This window comes from Phocoena phocoena, chromosome 9 (assembly GCF_963924675.1).
Source record: "Phocoena phocoena chromosome 9, mPhoPho1.1, whole genome shotgun sequence".
Classification (NCBI taxonomy): Eukaryota; Metazoa; Chordata; class Mammalia; order Artiodactyla; family Phocoenidae; genus Phocoena; species Phocoena phocoena.
Genome location: NC_089227.1, coordinates 35,747,823 through 35,771,262, shown reverse-complemented (window position 1 = coordinate 35,771,262; position 23,440 = coordinate 35,747,823). Strand labels below are relative to the sequence as shown.

General features: G+C 36.0%; 1 protein-coding gene across 4 annotated transcripts in view; it reads right to left on the bottom strand.

Annotated features, from left to right (window-relative positions):
• SNX13 (sorting nexin 13) overlaps window positions 1-23,440 on the bottom strand; it is a 140,204-nt gene that overhangs the window by 9,621 nt on the left and 107,143 nt on the right. For all 4 annotated transcript variants that reach the window (XM_065883656.1, XM_065883660.1, XM_065883658.1 and 1 more), the window contains 6 exons: window positions 20,163-20,270; window positions 18,148-18,258; window positions 5,518-5,679; window positions 4,001-4,072; window positions 1,251-1,396; window positions 927-995 (listed from right to left, as the gene is read on the bottom strand). In XM_065883656.1, coding sequence (XP_065739728.1) covers window positions 927-995; window positions 1,251-1,396; window positions 4,001-4,072; window positions 5,518-5,679; window positions 18,148-18,258; window positions 20,163-20,270 — 668 coding nt within the window. The remainder of the gene's footprint in view (window positions 1-926; window positions 996-1,250; window positions 1,397-4,000; window positions 4,073-5,517; window positions 5,680-18,147; window positions 18,259-20,162; window positions 20,271-23,440) is intronic.

The window sequence follows — 23,440 nt, the reverse complement described above, 5'->3', positions numbered from 1 at the left end:
AGAAAAGTTGTTTATTTGTCTGCCATGGCATGCTTTCCTTGAAGGGACTGAACCTTACCTCTCAGTTCCTGGTAAGAGGGCTAGACACAGAGAAGGGGTTCAGAATATTTTCGTAGAATGAACATATGAATTGGAGTATCACTACTATTAATCTGAACCTTTTCAGAGGCTCAAATAGTTAATAAAAATTTAGACCATGGACATACATATTTCTAAAATTCTTCATTTAAAATCAAGGTTAGCAGGGACTTCCCTGGTAGTGCAGTGGTTAAGAATCCGCCTGCCAATGCAGGGGATATGGGTTCGATCCCTGGTCTGGGAAGATCCCACATGCCATGGAGCAACTAAGCCCATGTGCCGCAACTACTGAGCCCACGTGCCGCAACTACTGAAGCCTGCCCACCTAGAGCACATGCTCCGTAACAAGAGAAGCCACTGCAATGAGAAGCCTACGCACCACAATGAAGAGTAGTCCCCACTTGCGGCAACTAGAGAAAGCCAGCATGCAGCAATGAAGACCCCATGCAGCCAGCCAGCCAGCCAATCAATCAATCAACCAATCAATCAAATCAAGGTTAGCAAATACAACTGAGAAAAATTAATCCTGGAAACTAGGTAACCTGATTATATGACCATGCCATGTCTACATTAATATTTCAATTATTTTAAAGCCACATTACTATGATAAAATATAGCCTAACATCTTAAAGATTTTTCATTTACACTTTTTTCTATTCTGGTTTTAAAAAAACAAAGATGAATAGGTCCATGGGACAAATATTTATAATTCTTGCAAGTCTTTTTGCTCATCAGTGATGACTAAAACCAACTTTAAGGCCAGGAAGAGAAGGAATGCAATGAAAGTTAGTGATAACAATGCTCAACTCTGTACTATCTAAAAGAAGTGACTGTGTCTTAAGACATACCTGAAACGTTTCACTAAGTCGGCTACTTGCTCAGGTGAGGTCATCCAGTCAACATGGTCAACTATTTTTCTGAAAGTAAAGAAATTCAAATGAGTACGGTCAAGATTTTAGAAGGTGAATAAAATAAAGAAACATTACTTTCATGAAGTAAGCAACTTAATTTGTATGAAGATTATCTCTGAGAGCAATAGTCTGCTTTAATGATCTTCAAAGACCCAGAGAAGGAAATTCACCTACAAAAGGTTGAGCAATCTACTTCCAGAAGTAAAACTTCAAAAGCTAAGTAAGATCAGCTCTAAGTAGTTTAAGAAAAAAAAGTGGTACCTATTAATAGTATCACCATATGTGGCTCTAATAAGCTGTTGAAGTAGGTTTTTGATATTCCTTCGCAACCACTGATTTCTCTCTTTTAAGTCGAATACTTCATCCATGAGAAGCAGCATTACCCTAAGTGGAATATTGTCATCCACCTGACAAAATATGGGAAGAAATAAGGATACGTTTATTTGAGTTACCTATCTACTACGAATGGCTAATTTTGCTGCTTTTACCAAATGACTGTTACTATTTACAGGTTGGAGAACAAGTTCTACTATAGCCTTTGTAACCAACATTTCATTCTAATTTAGAAAAAATATTTTTAACAGCCATTTTGACAGAATACAGAATTTTACAACTCTACAATGATGAGTAAATTCCAAGGCTGTAGTGAAACAAACTTCTCAAACTGGGTTCATGATGGTCTTAGGAAAATATGATTTGGGATCTTGCAGTAGAATCTGTATTAGTTTATAAGGCAAAGGCTAGCCCCTTTGCCTATTCTCTGGGGCATCTTTTTCAAATGAACAAAATATTCTCAACATTTCTCTTTATTTAATAGAACAAAATACAATCTACACAGAGCAATCTGTTTTGCTCGGTTACTGCGTTGTATGTATATAGGTATTTTCATGAAAAAGAAGCTGAAATAAAATCCAGCTAACATTACAAAAGGCAACTAGATTACTAGAATTTTCTTTTTATTTTTAAGAAGTAAAAATTTGTACACTTTCATCATGGGAATATTCAATTAATGATATAAAAAGTAAAGAAAGACAACTAGAATGCTTTGATGTCGAAATATATCAATATACAATAGGGTGCAGGTTTAGATATGCAACAAAACTGCCATAATTGCCAGTAATTTTGTAATTCTTTCATCACTAAGCTACTCTTTCCAATTATTTCTTCATCAATGTTATAATTTAAATACTTAAATTTTTTCATGAGAAAACAGCATGAGTCATACATTTTTCACTGTGTTGTAAACATTTTCTTAGCATACCTTCTCTTTCACATATTTTTCAATAGCTTAACCACTTTGGAGGCAAAAACCACTACTGCTCTATTCTCTGATCAAGTATAGTCATGAGTCTGATGCCACATGACAATTCTAATAAACAGTTAAATTATAAAAACCCTTAACAAAAAGTATAATGTTATGGATATTACAACAGTACAATGCATAATAAACATTCTAAAATATTCTTGAAAAAACAAAAATATTATCTTTAAGACAGTTTATTATAAAGAAATTCAATGAGAAACTGAAGAGAGATAATTATAACTTTAAAATAACTCTGCCTAATAGAATAGAATAGAAAGCCCAGACCCAAATATATAAAATAAAAAGATTTGTGACAAGGAAAAAACATACACTGGGAAAAGAGGGTCTTCTCAGTAAATGGTGCTTAGGTCAACTGGACCCCTACCTCATTCCATACACAACAATTGAGCCTAGATGAATGGCAAATCTAAGTTTTGGCACGGTAAACAAAAACAACTTTTTTTTTTTTTTTGCGGTACACGGGCCTCTCACTGTTGTGGCCTCTCCCGTTGCGGAGCACAGGCTCCGGACGTGCAGGCTCGGCAGCCATGGCTCATGGGCCTAGCCGCTCCACGGCATGTGGGATCTTCCCGGACCGGGGCACGAACCCGTGTCCCCTGCATCGGCAGGCGGACTCTCAACCACTGAGCCACCAGGGAAGCCCAACAAAAACAATTTTTAAAGAAAATCATAGGAGAACATCTTTGTGACCTTGCAGTAGGCACAGATTGTACACAGAGCATAAAAGCACACAAAGCAGAAGATATTCACAATACACAAATACTTATATCTGACAAAGAAACAATATTCAGATTATACAACGCACTCTTACTAATCAAAGACAACCAAGCCAACAGAAAAAAAATGGGGGAAAGAGACAGACATGTAAGACAGGACACCCAAATGGCCAATAAACTTATGAAAAGAGGTTCAACATTTTAACAGTCATCAGAGAAATGGAAATCCGCATGAGATACAACAAAGAGAATGGCTAAAATTAAAAAGGCATTAACATATTGAGTTTTGGCAGGCTGTGAACCACTGATTCTCATGCATTCCTGATGGCAGCGGAAGCGGTACACACACTTCGGCAAATTATTTGACAGTATCTATTAAAAATGAATTTTTGCATGACCCCTGACCAAGCAATTCCATTCCTGGGTACAGAAAGAAATACGTACTTATTTGTTTAATCAAAAGACAAGTACCAGAATGTTCAGAGGAGTACAGTTCGTAATATAGCAAACATATTGTACTATATTTACAAAATGTAATTGTACTATAATTACAAAATTGGACTGTAAGGCCACAAAAATGAAGAAACCACAATCACACGAAACAAACATGGAAGATTATCACAATGTTGAGCAAAAAATGCCAGACTTAAAGGAGTACATACCTCACCGTTTCATTTATATAAAGTATAAATGCAGGGTAGAAGTCAGGATAATGTTTATCCTTGGCAGGGGAGAGGACAGTGACAGGAAGAGAGCATTAGGGGCTTTCTGGGGTACTGGTAATATTCTGTTTCTTGTTTACAGTGCTGATTACACGGATATGTTCAGTTTGTAAGAATTCATCAAACAATGTTTACAATATATGTACATTAATGACAGACATACATATTATACTATATTGAAAAGTTAAAAAGATCTGCCAAGTATGATGTGAATTTCAACTGAATGCTACCAAAATAAAATTAACTCACAGTATCATCAAGTTGAGCTGAAACTCGACAATGTTCAGGATCTGAATCAGTCTTTGGAATTAAAGGAGGAACCTAATATTTAAAAAAACAAAGTAAACACACTAAAGCAGAAAATGAAAGAATACAATAAACTAAAATTAGTAGTATCAAATATAATGAACAGCATTTGATTTGATTTGGGGGACAATATATAAACAAAATTTATATAGCATTAACAAAGTATTGACAATCTACAGTTAGAAACCCAATATAAAAGGGTAATTATTTCATTACCAACAGATTTTCTTTCCTTTAAAAAAGGATTCATTTTGAGGTGGATGGAGATATTACTCAAACTCCCATACTTTTTAGAATTTAAAGCTAAGTAAGATTAAATGATTTAAAGACCAAAAGTTAGTAGCACAGTAGGGGAACAGAACTCCAATCTTTTTTCTTTACCATAAAGAGCCTGACAGTATGCTAAGAGGCTTAAAGGAACTAATTAACTGACTGTTATATAATGTAAGTTATGGGGGAAAAGGACAGAAAGACCAGTGCTAGTTGATAACCATTTCTCAGCACAGGAAGGACCATCAAGATCACCTGTTATAACCCCTTCACATTACTGGTGAGGAAAAAGAAGCCTGGAAAAGTTCAGTGACTCTTGTAGGAAGTCCTATGGGTAGCTATCAGCAGAAGCAGCACAAGACAACCCTCACTGCAGTGTTAGTGTACTTCCCCATGATTAGAAATTAGGATGAAACACCCGAAAAGGTATGAGAATCAATAGAAAGTATGATTTACACACACTATATTTCAGGAGTTGCCTCTTACAATAAAGAAATTCTATCAGTGTTTATATATATTTCCTCTTCACTGAAACATTCTAATAGTTACATGATTTCTTTTATAGTCTTGATTATAACCTTAAACAACTAGGTCAAAATTATTTAAAAAATGTAAATTAGGAAGCAAAAAACTACTTGGTCAACTACCTATTCTGCTAGCAAAATGAATAAGCTTCCCAGGAAACTCTTCTATGCCTCTCACAGGTATATACACAGTAAGATATGGCTGCAGAGATTGATGATGTTGAAAGACTTTTCCTCTCTTTGATCTCGTGAATCTTGATCGTGTGACTCAGGAGAAATTAGACTTTATGTCTGCTGATGAATACTAGTAAAACTAATTCACACAACAGCACATACCTGTTTTGTTATAAATTTTAATGACACTATAGAATAAACATGGCTAAATGGAATAAAAGAGTACAAAGAATGTTAACTTTACTAATTTTAAATATGTGCTTTAAATGGATTTAAAAATTCTACTGTAGTAGAGACTGAGGAGTGACTGGATTTTACAGTATCCATTTTCGATAAGAATTAATTCTCTTTAGTTTTTTAATTCTTTATGAGACTATGTGTCTATAGGGCTTTGGACTTATAAAGTAAAATAAGGTAAATCTAAGCAAGAGCTCAGTAAATCTTAGTTGACCTAAAAATAGTTTCCTTTAGGCATTACTGAAAACATCTTACCTTGAAAAATGATTGCCTTATGTCTTGACCTAATCTCTCTGACATTTTGCCCATGTTGTCTGACATTTTAGTCATTCCCTCTGCGAAGCTATCAGGAAGGGATTTAACTGCATTTGAAACATTCCTCATAGAATTTCGAAGCGGATTTACAAAAGTGTCCATCTAAAGGGGAAAAGATATTATATATCATGACTTCACTGTAAAAGATTTTTTATTCAACTGAGAAGCATGGGAAAATACAGAGTGTAACACATGAAAGATGTAATAATTTTCCAGTCTATATTATCTCACTGCATTTTAAAAGGATAAAACTGTTGTCTTCAGTGTGTCTTTAAAATCTATTTTCAGACATAAATATATGAATAAAATTTTTGAGTGATATGGTTATTGGTAGAAATGAATATAAACCTTGGGTTGCCTTCTTATTAAGAAAAACCCTGAAAAAATGAAAATGTTTCCAAACTAGAAATTGATGCAAGTATAAACAGCTACAACATACTTCTGGCACAAATTCAAGGCAACAATGACATAGATATTTTGAGGTGATATTAAAAAGCAAACAAGCAGATAAACAAACAGCTCAAATAACTAACAAGATTTATTTTTAAAAAAATAATTTTTAGGATATGTTACATGCTCAATTACAATATATGGAAGGAATCTGGAATCCATTAGGAAGAAAAGAAGCTGCAAATCAGACACGTAAGCCATACTTTATTAAGGGAGAATAGAAAAACCATAAAGAAAATATGACAACAGATATAAAAAGAAATGATCTCAGAGGGACAGGAAGCTTTAAAATTGACATTCTGAGAGGAACTTCAAGATGGCGGAAGAGTACGACGTGGAGATCACTTTCTTCCCCACAAATACATCAGAAATACAATGAACTACATGTGGAACAACTCCTACATAACACCTACTGAACACTGGCAGAAGACCTCAGACCTCCCAAAAGGCAAGAAACTCCCCACGTACCAGGGCAGAGCAACAGAAAAAAGAAAAAACAGAAAAAGAATAGGGACTGGATCCGCACCAGTGGGAGGGAGCTGTGAAGGAGGAGAGGTTTCCACACACTAGGAAGCCCCTCCACAGGCAGAGACTGCGGGTGGCGGGTGACGGGGGAAGCTTCGGAGCCACGGAGGAGAGTGCAGCAACAGGGGTGTGGACGGCAAAGCGGAGAGATTCCCGCACAGAGAATCGGTGCTGACCAGCACTCACCAGCCCAAGAGACTTTTCTGCTCACCCGCCAGGACGGGCGGAGGCTGGGAGCTGAGGCTCGGGATTCGGAGGTCAGACCCCAGGGAGAGGACTGGGGTTGCTGCGTGAACACAGCCTAAAGGGGCTAGTGTGCCACAGCTAGCCGGAGGGAGCCTGAGAAAAGGTCTGGAGCTGCCGAAGAGGCAAGAGACTTTTTCTTGCCTCTTTGTTTCCTGGTGAACGAGGAAAGGGGATTCAGAACACCGCTTAACGGAGCTCCAGAGACGGGCGCGAGCCGTGGCTATCAGCGTGGACCCCAGAGACAGGCATGAGATGCTAAAGCTGCTGCTACAGCCACCAAAAAGCCTGTGTGCAAGCACAGGTCACTATCCACACCTCCCCTGCTGGGAGCCTGTGCAGCCCGCCACTGCCAGGGTCCCAGGATCCAGGGACAACTTCTCCAGGAGAACACACGGCGCGCCACAGGCTGGTGCAACGTCATGATGGCCTCGCTGCCGCAGGCTTGCCCCACACTAGGTACCCCTCCCTCCCCCCGGCCTGAGTGAGCCAGAGCCCCCCGAATCAGCTGCTCCTTTAACCCTGTCCTGTCTGAGCGAAGAAGAGACGCCCTCAGGCGACCTATATGCAGAGGTGGGTCCAAATCCAAAGATGAACCCCGGAAGCTAGGTGAACAAAGAAGAGAAAGGGAAATCTCTCCCAGCAGCCTGAGGAGCAGCGGATTAAATCTCCACAATCAACTTGATGTACCCTGCATCTGTGAAATACCTGAATAGACAACGAATCATCCCAAACTGAGGAGGTGGACTTTGGGAGCAAAGATATATATATATATATATTTTTTTTTTTTTCCCTTTTCCTCTTTTTGTGAGTGTGTATGTGTATGCTTCTGAGTGTGATTTTGTCTGTATAGCTTCGCTTTTACCATCTGTCCTAGGGTTCTGTCTGACCGTTTTTGGTTTTTTTTTTTTTTTACTTTTAAAAATTTCTTTCTTAATAATTATCTTTTCCTTTTTATTTTAATAAATTTATTTTATTTTATCTTTCTTTCTATTTTTTTCTCCCTTCTATTCTCACCCGTGTGAATGAAAGGCTCTTGGTGCTCCAGCCAGGGATCAGGGCTGTGCCTCTGAGGTGGGAGAGCCAACTTCAAGACACTAATTCACAAGAGACCTCCCAGCTCCACGTAATATGAAATGGCAAAAATCTCCCAGAGATCTCCATCTTAACGCCAAGACCCAGCTTCACTCAACGACCAGCAATCTACAGTGCTGGACACCCTTTGCCAAACAACTAGCAAGACAGGAAAAAAACCCCATCCATTAGCAGAGAGGCTGCCTAAAATCATAATAAGGCCACAGACACAGACACCCCGAACACACCACCAGATGTGGACCTGCCCACCAGAAAGACAAGATCCAGCCTCATCCACCAGAACACAGGCACTAGTCCCCTCCACCAGGAAGCTTACACAACCCACTGAACCAACTTTAGCCACTAGGGACAGACACCAAAAACAACGGGAACTATGAACCTGCAGCCTGCGAAAAGGAGACCCCAAACACAGTAAGATAAGCAAAATGAGAAGACAGAGAAACACACAGCAGAAGAAGGAGCAAGGCAAAAACCCACCAGACTTAACAAATGAAGAGGAAATAGGCGGTCTACCTGAAAAAAAAATCAGAATAATGATAGTAAAGATGATCCAAAATCTTGGAAAGAGAAGAGACGAAATAGAAGAAACGCTTTACAAGGACCCAGAAGAACTAAAGAGCAAACAAACAATGACAAACAACACAATAAATGAAATAAAAAATTCTCTAGAAGGGATCAATAGCAGAATAACTGAGGCAGAAGAATAGATAAGTGACCTGAAAGATAAAATAGTGGAAATAACTAGTGCAGAGCAAAATAAAGAAAAAAGAATGAAAAGAACTGAGGACAGTCTCAGAGACCTCTGGGACAATATTAAATGCACCAACATTCTAATTATAGGGGTCCCATAAGAAGAAGAGAAAAAGAAAGGGACTGAGAAAATATTTGAAGAGATTATAGTTGAAAACGTCCCTAATAAGGGAAAGGAAATAGTTAATCAAGTCCAGGAAGCACAGAGAGTCTCATACAGGATAAATCCAAGGAGAAACACACAAAGACACATATTAATCAAACTATCAAAAATTAAATACAAAGAAAAAATATTAAAAGTAGCAAGAGAAAAATAACACACAAGGGAATCCCCGTAAGGTTAACAGCTGATCTTTCAGCAGAAACTCTGCAAGCCAGAAGGGACTGGCAGGACATATTTAAAGTGATGAAGGAGGAAAACCTAAAACCAAGATTACTCTACCCAGCAAGGATCTCATTCAGATTTCATGAAGAAATTAAATGCTTTATAGACAAGCAAAAGCTAAGAAAATTCAGCACCACCAAACCAGTTTTACAACAAATGCTAAAGGAACTTCTCTAGGCAGGAAACACAAGAGAAGGAAAAGACCTACAATAACAAACCCAAAACAATTAAGAAAATGGTCATAGGAACATACATATCGAAAATTACCTTTAATGTAAATGGACTAAATGCTCCCACCAAAAGACACAGACTGGCTGAATGGGTACAAAAACAAGACCCATATATGTGCTGTCTACAAGACACCAACTTCAGACCTAGGGACACATACAGACTGAAAGTGAGGGGATGGAAAAAGATATTCCATGCAAATGGAAATCAAAAGAAAGCTGTAGGAGCAATTCTCATATCAGATAAAATAGACTTTAAAATAAAGACTATTATAAGAGACAAAGAAGGACACTACATAAAGCTCAAGGGATCGATCCAAGAAGAAGATATAACAACTGTAAATATTTATGCACCCAACATAGGAGCACCTCAATACATAAGGCAAATACTAACAGTCATAAAACGGGAAATCAACAGTAACACAATCATATTGGGGACTTTAACACCCCACTTTCACCAATGGACAGATCATCCAAAATAAAAATAAATAAGGAAACACAAGCTTTAAATGATACATTAAACAAGATGGACTTAATTGATATTTATAGAACATTCATCCAAAAGCAACAGAATACACATTCTTCTCAAGTGCTCATGGAACATTCTCCAGGATAGATCATATCTTGGGTCACAAATCAAGCCTTGGTAAATGTAAGACAATTGAAATAAATCAAGCATCTTTTCCAACCACAATGCCATGAGACTAGATATCAATTACAGGAAAAAATCTGTAAAAAAAAAAATACAAACACATGGAGGCTAAACAATACCCTACTAAATAACCAAGAGATCACTGAAGAAATCAAAGAGGAAATCAAAAAATACCTAGAAACAAATGACAATGAAAATACGATGACCCAAAACCTTTGGGATGCAGCAAAAGCAGTTCTAAGAGAGAAGTTTATAGCAATACAATCCTACCTTAGGAAACAAGAAACATCTCTAATAAGCAACTTAACGTTACACCTAAAGCAATTAGAGAAAGAAGAACAAGATAACCCTAAAGTTAGCAGAAGGAAAGAAATCATAAAGATCAGATCAGAAATAAATGAAGAAGAAATGAAGGAAACAATAGCAAAGATCAATAAAACTAAAACCTGGTTCTTTGAGAAGGTAAAGAAAATTGATAAACCATTAGCCAGACTCATCATTAAGAAAAGGGAGAAGACTCAAATCAATAGAATTAGAAATGAAAAAAGGAGAAGTAACAACTGACACTGCAGAAATAAAAAGGATCATGAGAGATTACTACAAGCAACTCCATGTCAATAAAATGGACAGCCTGGAAGAAATGGACAAATTCTTAGAAATACGCAACACTCTGAGACTGAACCAGGAAGAAGTATAAAATATGAACAGATCGATCACAAGCACTGAAATTGAAACTGTGATTATAAATCTTCCAACAAACAAAACCCCATTACCAGATGGCTTCACAGGCGAATTCCATCAAACATTTAGAGAAGAGCTAACACCTATCCTTCTCAAACTCTTCCAAAATATAGCAGAGGGAGGAACACTCCCAAACTCATTCTATGAGGCCACCATGAGCCTGATACCAAAACATGACAAGGATGTCACAGAGAAAGAAAACTACAGACCAATATCACTGGTGAACATAGATGCAAAACTCCTCAACAAAATACTAGCAAACAGAATCCAACAGTACATTAAAAGGATCATACACCATGATCAAGTGGGGTTTATCCCAGGAATGCAAGGATTCTTCAGTATACACAAATCAATCAATGTGATACACCATAACAACAAATTGAAGGAGAAAAACCGTATGATCATCTCAATGGATGCAGAGAAAGCTTTCGAGAAAATTCAACACCCATTTATGATAAAAACCCTGCAGAAAGTAGGCATAGAGGGAATTTTTCTCAACATAATAAAGGCTATATATGACAAACGCACAGCCAACACCATCCTCAATCGTGAAAAACTGAAACCATTTCCACTAAGATCAGGAAAAATACAAGGTTGCCCACTCTCACCACTATTATTCAACATAGTTTTGGAAGTTTTAGCCACAGCAATCAGAGAAGAAAAAGAAATAAAAGGAATCCAAATCAGAAAAGAAGTAAAGCTGTCACTGTTTGCAGATGACATGATACCACACATAGAGAATCCTGAAGATGCTAACAGAAAACTACTAGAGCTAATCAATGAATCTGGTGAAGTAGCAGGATACAAAACTAATGCACAGATATCTCTTGTATTCCTATACACTAATGATGAAAAATCTGAAAGTGAAATTAAGAAAACACTCCCATTTACCATTGCCACAAACAGAATAAAATACCTAGAGGTAAACTACCTAAGGAGAAAATAGACTTGTATGCACAAAATTATACGACACTGATGAAAGTAATTAAAGATGATAGAAATAGATGGAGAGATACACCATGTTCTTGGATTACAAGAATCAACACTGTGAATATGACTCTACTGCCCAAAGCAATCTACAGATTCAACACAATCCCTATCAAACTACCATTGGCATTTTCCTCAGAACTAGAACAAAAAATTTCACAATTTGTATGGAAACACAAAAGACTCCGAATAGCCAAAGCAATCTTGAGAACAAAAAATGGAGCTGGAGGAATCAGGCTCCTGGACTTCAGACTATACTACAAAGCTACAGTAATCAAGACAGTATGGTACTGGCACAAAAAAACCAGAAATATAGATCAATGGAATAGGATAGAAAGCCCAGAGATAAACCCACACACATATGGTCACCTTATCTTTGATAAAGTAGGCAAGAATATACAGTGGAGAAAACACAGCCTCTTCAGTAAGTGGTGCTGGGAAAACTGAACAGGTACATGTAAAAGTATGAAATTAGAACACTCCCTAACACCATACACAAAAATAAGCTCAAAATGGATTAAAGACCTAAATGTAAGGCCAGAAACCATCAAACTCTTAGAGGAAAACATAGGCAGAACACTCTATGACATAAATCACAGCAAGATCCTTTTTTGACCCACCTCTTAGAGAAATGGAAATAAAAACAAAAATAAACAAATGGGACCTCATGAAATTTAAAAGCTTTTGCACAGCAAAGGAAACCATAAAGACGAAAAGACAACCCTCAAAATGGGAGAAAATATTTGCAAATGAAGCAACTGACAAAGGATTAATCTCCAAAATTTACAAGCAGCTCATGCAGCTCAATATCAAAAAAACAAATAACCCAATCCAAAACTGGGCAGAGGACCTAAACAGACATTTCCCCAAAGAAGATATACAGATTGCCAACAAACACATGAGAGAATGCTCAACATCATTAATGATTAGAGAAATGCAAATCAAAACTACAATGAGATATCAACTCACACTGGCCAGAATGGCCATCATCAAAAAATCTAGAAACAATAAATGCTGGAGAGGGTGTGGAGAAAAGGGAACCCTCTTGCACTACTGGTGGGAATGTAAATTGATACAGCCACTATGGAGAGCATTATGGAGGTTCCTTAAAAGACTAACAACAGAACTACCGTACAACCCAGCAATCCCACTACTGGGCATATACCCTGAGAAAACCATAATTCAAAAAGAGTCATGTACCAAAATTTTCACTGCAGCTCTATTTACAAAAGCCAGGACATGGAAGCAACCTAAGTGTCCATCAACAGATGAATGGATAAAGAACATGTAGCACATATACAGAATGGAATATTACTCAGCCATAAAAAGAAATGAAATTGAGTTATTTGTAGTGAGGAGGATAAACCTAGAGTCTGTCATACAGAGTGAAGTAAGTCAGAAAGAGAAAAACAAATACCGTATGCTAACACATATATATAGAATCTAAGAAAGAAAGAAAAAAATAGGTCATGAAGAACCTAGGGCAAGACAGGAATAAAGACACAGACCTACTAGAGAATGGACTTGAGGATACGGGGAGGGGGAAGGGTAAGCTGTGACAAAGTGAGATCATGGCATGGACATATATACACTACCAAACGTAAAATAGATAGTTAGTGGGAAGCAGCCGCATAGCACAGGGAGATCAGCTTGGTGCTTTGTGACCACCTAGAGGGGTGGGATAGGGAGGGTGGGATGGAGGGAGACGCAAGAGGGAAGAGATATGGGAAAATATGTATATGTATAGCTGATTCACTTTGTTATAAAGCAGAAACTAACACACCATTGTAAAGCAGGTATACTCCAATAAAGATGCTAAAAAATAAATAAAATAAAATTGACCTTCTGACTATACAAGTGTCAGATAATTTCAATTAAGAGAGCCATCTAAAGAAACCAAAGTAGATGCATATGGATCTCTCTGAGATTTTTAACAGACTAAAACAAACAAAACAAATGAAAGAAAGAGAGAAAAAGGAAGGGAGGGAGGGAGGGGGGAAAAGAAAAAGGGGACACAATAACCAAAGTCAAACAAAACTGTAAGACTATTTTCCAGAAAGTACTGAATCTCATAAAAACTACCACAGAAATGAGTTATGTTGTATGCAAAAAGAAAAAAAAATAAAAGCATTAAGAGCAAAAAAATGGAACCCCACTGCTTAAGGAACACAATGTTAACAGATGATATCAAGAAGATAAAATTCTTTAATATGCTTTCATGGTTTCCAACAAGAAAAATTAGAAAAGGTGAAATAGGTACTGTAATAAACAATAACAACAAAGAGTTTACTTCAAGATAACTGTAAAAGTTTTATTAATTCCTTGGGTTAAGCAGAGCCAACAGTCTTATAGATATGCTTGCTGGAATATACAACCTTTAGGAGGGACACTATCACAGTACAACAAATTTAAAGAAGAACCAAAGGACAGAAAGGAAGAAGAAGGGCTTGAAAACCACTACCACTGGTGAAGAGAGATACAGAGATTACAAAGGGTAAAAAAGATGAAGTTAACTCTCTTGTGTGTGCACACACTTATGTGTACAATTATATATATATATTTGGGTGTAAAATTATATATATGTGTGTGTGTAATTCTAATTCTATATACAGTAGTTCTGAGTTAACCAGAACAGTGTGTTCAAATCAATCAGGACATTATTTCCAACATTGACATTACTGCCAAGTGTTTTTTTTAACTGTAATAACTCTAAGTCATAAGAACACAAGTAGAATTTTTAAGAGAGGTAAACATGAGAATACCACACTTAAAATATACATTTTGTATGACGTAGAATTTCAGAAGCATAAATGGCAAGAATTTCACTTTAATCTTAACCTACATTAAAAACTGAACACCGTCAAAAATATTTTAGAATTTTATGTATCTTACACTTCGCAGTAGAAACATGGGTTCAACTAACATAACCTTAAATTGGTTAAATGAATACAACCTCAAATCCTATCTAGGCACAGGGCTAACTACCACTGACACTCTTTCAAAATAAGAGAACTTAAATCTATATCATGAATTAGATAACTGAAAAGAGTTGCCTGTGCACCAGTCCCAGACCTACAGAATCCATTTTTTTTCTTTCCTTTTCTTTCTTCCATGTTTTTTCCCTCCAATTCCTGAGGACAAAGCTTAATCATCTGTGTTGGGGGTGGGGAGTGGGGGAACCAAGGGGAGTGGAAAAACCTCCATACGTGATTATGACGCTCAACCCTGAAAGCAGCAGAATTTAGAAGCATAAAAGCAGCCCATCACAATATGATGTTTCCAGAATCAGGATTTGTCTTAGATGTTTAAAGCAAAAAAAAAAGAAAGAAAATTGCAAAATTACCAAGCAGGTGTAAATTATGGATTGCCAGCAAAAGTGTACACTTAGCCTGACATACATAGATGTTGTCTATTCATTCAATTATCACCTCAGTTATCTGTATTGGTAAAAACACGAACAAAGGAATTTTAACTTAAATTTAGGTCCCTATCTATAGCTTAAAACTGCCATCACACCATGATACAAAACTGGATAGAAAGATACTGTGTACATGGAGGAAGACTGCTTGTCAATTACTTCTTCTAGGAATTGGCCCATAAATTTTGCAAAGCTAGACAAATTGTGTGGCCAAGTTAATGTGTTATAAAGTATTATTTCTCAACCTGAGTAGCTACTAATAAAATGTTTACAGGTGATTTTCTCTAACAGCTATTTCATTTCCAATGAAATATAATTAAGGAAAATATTAAACTACAATTTAGCCAAAAAGGAAATGTAGCTGAAAACTCCTAATTCTTGATATGCATGAAAATTATTCTGACAATCTAAAAGAGGTCAAGGTGAACTTGGTAATTACCAATATGATTTATGAAAAATGTATGTTACTGTGGATTTCCAGAAATGATTGAGAAGGATTTTTAGACTCAATTTTTAGACTCTAATGTGTATATGTGTGTGTGTGTATATATATATATATATTGGGTTGGCCAAAAAGTTCCTTCAGTTTCTAAGTAAAAATAAAAGCCGTATTTTTCATTTTCACCAAGAACTTTATTGAACAACGTACTTATTATCCTTTTGTTCCACTACCTTTTGCCATTTTTCAGGCAACTTCATAATTCCATCCTCCCAAAACTTTTTATCTTTTTGAGCAAAGAACTGTTCCAGGTGACTTTTACAGTCTTCCAGGGAATTGAAATTTTTTCCATTAAGAGAATTTTGTAATGATCTAAATAAATGGAAAGCTGAAGGGGCAGATGAATCAGAATTTCCCAGCCAAGCCGTAACAGTTTTTGCCTGGTCATCAAAGAAACATGCGGTCTTGCATTATCCTCATGGAAAATTATGCATTTCCTGTTGACTAATTCTGGATGCTTTTTGCCAAATGTTGCTTTCAGGTGGTCTAACTGGGAGCAGTACTTGTTGGAATTAATCGTTTGGTTTTCTGGAAGGAGGACCTAATAGAGGACTCCCTTCCAATCCCTCCATATACACAACTTCACCTTCTTTGGATGAAAACCGGCCTTTAGTTGATTGGTGGTGGTTCATTTCGCTTGCCCCACGATCTGTTCTGTTCCACATTATTGTACAGTATCCACTTTTCATTGCCCATCACAATTTGTTTTAAAACCGGAACATTTTCGTTGTGTTCAAGTAGAGAATCACACATGGAAATATGGTCAAGAGGGTTTCTTTCTCTCAACTTATGTGGAACCCAAACATCAAAGCAGTTAACATAACCAAGCTGGTGCAAATGATTTTCAGTGCTTGATTTAGATACTCTGAGTGTGTCAGCTATCTCCCACATGGTACAACGTCGACTGCTCTCAATTAATGTCTCAATTTGATAGCTATCAACTTCAATTGCTCTAACAGACCCGACTGTGGAGCATCGTCCAGCGACAAATCTCCAGAACAAAACTTCGCAAACCACTTTTGACCCATTTAGTCACAGCACTTTCTCCATACACTGCACAAATCTTTATTTGCGTTTCAGTTGTGTTTTTACCTTTCTTGAAATAATAAAGCATAATATGCAAAAAGTGCTGCTATTTTTCTTCCATCTTTAGTATTAAAATGGCTACACAAAAATTTACCAATTTTGATGTTTTTTTTTTAATGCACGCTGATATGACAGTTGTCACAATACAATCTAACGAAGTTGTTTTGAATGAAGTTAAAGACAACTAAGCACTACTAGAGCCATCTTACGGAAAAAACAAATGAACTTTTTGGCCTACCCATTACATATACACATGCACAACTGCTGGATGGTAAAAAAGACATTGTCTACATTTAATATAATGCTTCTTTTATCTCAAAAAGCTCTTATCAATTTATTAGTTTATCTTAAAATTGATACAACCTTGAGAGAAGATAAGGTAAACATAAAAAAGATGGAATACTGAAATGCATCTCTATTGACAATAAAGCCATTTAGAGCTGGAATTTAAACTCAATCACTTCAATCACGAAATACAAAGATAATGCCACCATATTTTTTTCCTACCATTATAAGGTACATAACCTGGAATTTCTTATTAAAATAAAACATTCCACTTAGAAATGTTAACATTCACTTGGATGTTAAACCGTAGTATCCTTGAGAAATCACATGAAGTTCTTATGCTTACAGTTGTTAATCTTATTTTGTACCAATTCCTTAATCTTTTTTAAGCAAGTTAGCCTTTTCAGAAGAACGAGTGGTGGGGAAGTCTTTTACTTTTACTTTTCATTTTGAAATAATTTCAGACTTTTAAGAAGTTGCAAAAATAATCCACAGAATTCCCACTTCCAGCTTTCCCAACTGCTGCTACAGCTCCTGCTACTACTGTTACTACTTCTAAGAGCCAACATTTATTCAGACAGGCACTGTAATACATAGATTATCTCATTTGATCCATACATGCTCTACACTGAGGATTAACACCTTCAATCTTTAGAAAATTAAAAGCCCAGAAGGTTAAGTAACATTTTGCAGGACACAGCTAATAAGTGGCAGAACAGAAATTGGGCTATCTTGCCCAATTTGAGCAGTAAATCATTTATTGCCTCAAGCTAGCATCTTAATAGGTCTTGTGTCCGCAGAATTTTAAACAATACATACTTCACTCAAAAGGCACAAATACTTTCAGGAACATATCCTATTTAACATTTTTCTTATCCTTACTCCAAATAAAAGACATTTCCTCCCAATAAGAAGTAGCTCCTACTCAAGCTAACGAAAGCTTGTGACCTGTCTTAGGCCAACTCTCCTTACTGTATCATTTCAAAAGCTTTTTTTTCTTGCAAGCTTTTGCTACTTTTTAATCAATATGTAAAGACAGGAGTTTATATTTATTAGATATACTTCTATAGTAGGCTTAATAAAGCATAGAAGATAAACATGCCAAGCTGCATTTAATAAAGTTTTCTAGTTTTAAAACATACACACAAATACAAATTTATCTTCTTTTATTAAAAACAAAGTATGAAAACAGACCTATAAAGAAAACCAATGCAATGGTCTGCTTACCTTACGAGCAAAATCCCCTTTCCCTTTACTGTAGGCTTTGTTCTCAAGGAAATCATACACATAGTGAGCCAAAGCCGGGGATGCTTTCATCATTTCAGGAGTTAACAGTAACTAACAGGAAAAGAAAAGAGGTATCTTATATTGATAGGGTACTGAAAATTAACTATTATTTATAATTTCATCTGCTAGAAAGTTAAGAATGTATAGTAAAAATGTTATTTTTTTAAAAAAGTTTTAACACATTTTTCTATCTACCTGCCTATCTATCTATTGATTTTGGCTGTGCCACGTGGCATGTGGGATCTTAGTTCCCTAACTAGGAATCGAACCCACACCCCCTGCAGTGGAATCACGGAGTCGTAACCACTAGACGGCCAGGGAATTCCCCCAAATGTTATTTACTATTCCATTTTCAGGTTTTATAGCTTATACTAAGAAGACCCACATCAGTAAACTGTTATGTTTTTCACATTCTAATTTTAAAGTTAACATTAATAGAAAGTATATAAAATAACTCAAACAAATTTTTTTAAGTATTAGAAGGCCCAAAACAAAGTATTGCTTTTACACTGTTAATGATACAGTCTAACATTCTACCTTAATCTCTTCAATTAAAGATGTTTTGACATATTGAGATCATTACCTAAGAAGTAGACAGTATAGCCACAATTAAAATACACATTTATGGCCCCAGATTTGGAAGAAACGTGCTTATGTTCTAAATTTTATAAATAACTGATATAGATTTTAATGCAACTCAAGTTAATATTTTAAAAAATCAAAATGTTTGACAAGAGTCATATAAATGATTTCAGATATTTAGCCTTAAGCCAGAAGACAAAGGTGGATAATAGCAGATGTATACGTTTATCCTACCCTTTCAGTAAATTATAATGCCATGGAATTACAATTATGGTTATAAACAAACCCAATTAAACCTATAAATGTTTAAGAGAGAGAAACCTTCCAAACAAAATATCAAGTACAGTACTAGCTAAGTTTCACTAAATATAATACTAAGACATGGTCAGCAAATTTTTCCTGTAAAGGTTCATATAATAATTATTTTAGGTTTTGTGATGCATGGAGTCTGCTGCAACTACTCAACTCTGCTGTAGTAGTGTAAAAGCAGTCATAGACAGCAGTAAACTAAATGGGTGGCTGTGTTCTAATAATAAAATAAACTCTTAATGAAACAGGTGGCAGGCTGGATATGGTCTGCTGGCTGGAATTTGCTGACCCCTGTTCTAAAGAGAGAAGTGGGGAGCTAATAGATGAAAAAAGTTTATAAATCATTCATTACTATAAAAAACCATAAAGTGATACTATTAAAATCTGGCATTTGGGTACCCAGGTCTAAAACAAAGTTATTTCTGATAGTCCCAATGGCTTATGCAGTACATAACCTATGAGACACGTTTTATTATCCCATTATTCCAGAAGAGAAATCTACATGCTTAGCATGCTACACTTCTGAAAAGTCCCTTGGACCTATTCCTCTCTTGAATTATCCTGTAATTTTAGAAGCTTTAGAATCATTCTGGACCATGGCAGGCAGCTATTCACTTTATCTGAGAATAAAAATCTATACAAGGGACTATATTTAATACCATGTAATAAGCCATATGGAAAAGAAAAAAAATCTACTAGCTTTGGATACATCATGAAGAGCAACTATTTACTGAACTGGGAACATTTAACTGTCTGCTGTAAAATACCTAGACTTCCTAGACTTTACAGTAGTGTAGAATGGATGTGTGCCTGCCGGTGTGTGTGTATATTCATCCAAACCTGAAGAAGCAAAATTCCTAGCACTGAGTGTCCAGAAAACTTCTAAGTTAATAAACAGAGAAATAATATTTATAAATTACTGAGCAGATTGCATGTCACATCTCAGCACCTCAAAAGTGGCTGCTATCCCACTACTATAGTACAAACATTCTCTAATAAAGAAATCAGCTATATTTCTATGCTACAATGAAATGAAAATCTATGGGTAATAATAATGAACTTACCTGCAAATATGCATTTAGATCCTTTTTTCTCTTTTCTAAAAAATCTCTATCCATATTATTAAAAGTCTTTTTACCGGGAAGCTTTAATATGCTTGACAGATTTTCAAACTAGAAAACAAAATACATTCAGTAATCTTAATTTTTTTTTCAAAAACAGAAAAGTATTTTCCAACTGACAATTTCTCTACATATCAAAAGCATCTAGAACAGATTCTGCAATATATTAAGCCAAAACCAGAAAATATAAAATACTGTCCAAATATGTCCAAACCACAGTTCGAATGTTATTTATTATAAAGAAGTTATTTTCTAAGAATGACAAACATGGATTGCTGATGAAGATGGGTGATATCCACATGGAGTTTCATTTTATACTCTCTCTGATTTTAAGATTGTTCAAAATTTTCATAACAAAAGGTTTTAAAAAATATTTTGCTATTCAATTGGCTAAAAAGAACTTATGATACAGTACTGAATACTCTATTATTATTTGTAAATTATGTGTCTTTAATATTATTAAAATTAATAATAAACATAAAAAAATATCTTGTTTAACAACGCTTTAACTTGTGAATAAAGTATTAGCCAGTAAATTTTTAATAATCAAAGTTATGAGTTCCTGGTTTGGTAAAAAAAACTCAAAGAAATATTTTATATAGATGACTTCTAATCAGTTAATCACTGTAATAGCTAATTATTAAAGGAAGAAAAATCATATTTCAAAATATAGATTACAGCTATATCATAACTCTCTATATACAAACAGTACAACACATACTTCTCCTACATGAAACTGCATGAAAAATAAACTCATAGATAACTAAGAAAAAAAAAAATTAAAAGCTATCAAGTATGTATCTTATCTTTGTAAAGCCACAAACAAAAAAAACTAAGTGTACATACTTGAAATCTAGCATTTACAGACTCCACCTTCAAAAGTCCAGATATGTACGAATCTACTGTGCCTTGACGAAGCACAGATTTTAACCATACTAGCTGCTAACAAAGTGGAAGAGCAAAGTCACTGAGCGAAGACTTGTGCTTGGCCAGCAATACCTAGTATCTAAAACTTGAATGAGCAGCCTCATTGCTTTTCCTTTGTGATACACATTCAGAAGTGCAACAAACTTTCTAAAACCATTCTTTGTTTAAAAACAACAATGCTTCTGTAAAGAAAACTCATTCCTGGTGCAGAGATTGAAGAAAAGAGGAAATGAAAAGGTATAGGATAATTTTCATCCCTAAACTGGAAGATTCTGATAAATTATTAAATGGAATGGCAAATCAGATGGTCGCCTGGAGCTATAATGAGAACAAGTTCATTACATGTTAATGCATGAAACTTAAAAGCAGTTCTTTCGTCCTAGCCAAGGCAAAAAAAAAAGGGGGGGGCGAGTGGGAGGTCATTTACAGCAGCGGTCCCCAACCTTTTTGGCAGCAGGGACCAGTTTCACAGAAGACAATTTTTCCACAGACCAGGGCGGGGTGGATGGGGGTATAGTTCAGGCGGTAATGCAAGCGATGGGGAGTGGCAGATGAAACTTCACTCCCTTGCCCTCTGCTCACCTCCTGCTGTGCGGCCCGGTGGCAGACCAATAGTGATCTGCGGCCTGGGGGATGGGGACACCTGATTTATAGGGCAAATGTTATGCTGTAGTAATAGTCACAAGTTTGGTGGTTCACAAAATATTACAATGGGTCAACAATGAATGAATGTACAATATAGAGTACCTGGTTTTATGAATTAATTTTTTTTAAAAATGACACCTTATAGAAGTACATTTACAGTTTTCAAGGTGTCCTAAAAGATATTTAGTTTCCTAGAATAGGACTTATCCATGGTATCTTAAACTACTGACTCAATGTTATAGAATGCATAGTTTATTCAGGCATTACCAGTATGTTTTATTCCCTCAAAAATCGTATGTTGAAACCTTAACCCCCAATACTCCAGAATGTGGCTGTATTTGGAGACAGGGCCTTTAGAGAGGTAGTTAAATCAAATCAAAGCCCTTATAAGAGGGAATTTGGACATACAAAGAGACACAAAGGATGCGAGCACACAAAGAAAAAGTCATGTGAGGCCACATCAAGAAGGGGGCCATCTGAAAGACAAGGAGACATGCCTCAAGAGAAACCAAACTTGCCAACACCTTGATCTTGGGCTTCTAGCTCCCAGAACTACGGAAAAATAAATTTCTGCTGTTTAAGCTACTCAGTCTATGTTATTTTGTTATGGCAGCTCTAGCAAACTAATACACCAAAGCAATATAACAGTACTCAGCAAAACAACAATTTATTTCCAAAACTTTAAAACATTAAAACTTATTAATAAAAAATTAAATGTAACAGTTATTTTGTTAGAGTCTAAATTAACCAAACTCCTCTTAAAATTCTCTGTCTGGAACAGAAAAAAATTACAAGTATTCACAGAAAGAAAATTTCATATTATACCAAATTCCCATAAATTTGCAAGTAAATAAAAAAAGAGATATATGAGCTATGTGATGTTTTTTACACTGTATATCTTAATTTAATTTTACTTTTTTAACATCTTTATTGGACTATAATTGCTTTACAATGGTGTATTAGTTTCTGCTTTATAATAAAGTGAATCAGCTATACATATACATATATCCCCATATCTCTTCCTTTTGCATCTCCCTCCCATCCTCCCTATCCCACCCCTCTAGATGGTCCAAAGCACCAAGCTGACCTCCTTGTGCTATGCGGCTTCTGCCCACTAGCTATCAGTTTTACATTTGGTAGTGTATATATGTATATGCCACTCTCTCATTTTGTCCCAGCTTTCCCTTCCCCCTCCCCGTGTCCTTAAGTCCATTCTCTAGTAGGTCTGTGTCTTTATTCCCGTCCGGCCCCTAGGTTCTTCATGACCAATTTTTTTTTTTTTTTTTAGATTCCATATATATGTGTATGCATATGGTATTTGCTTTTCTCTTTCTGACTTACTTGACTCTGTATGACAGACTCTAGGTCTATCCACCTCACTACAAATAACTCAATTTCATTTCTTTTTATGGCTGAGTAATATTCCATTGTATATATGTGTCACATCTTCTTTATCCATTCATCTGTTGATGGACACTGAGGTTGCTTCCATGTCCTGGGTATTGTAAATAATGCTGCAATGAACATGGTGGTACATGACTATTTTTGAATTACGGTTTTCTCAGGGGATATGCCCAGTAGTGGGATTGCTGGGTCTATGGTAGTTCTATTTGTAGTTTTTAAAGGGACCGCCATACTGTTCTCCATAG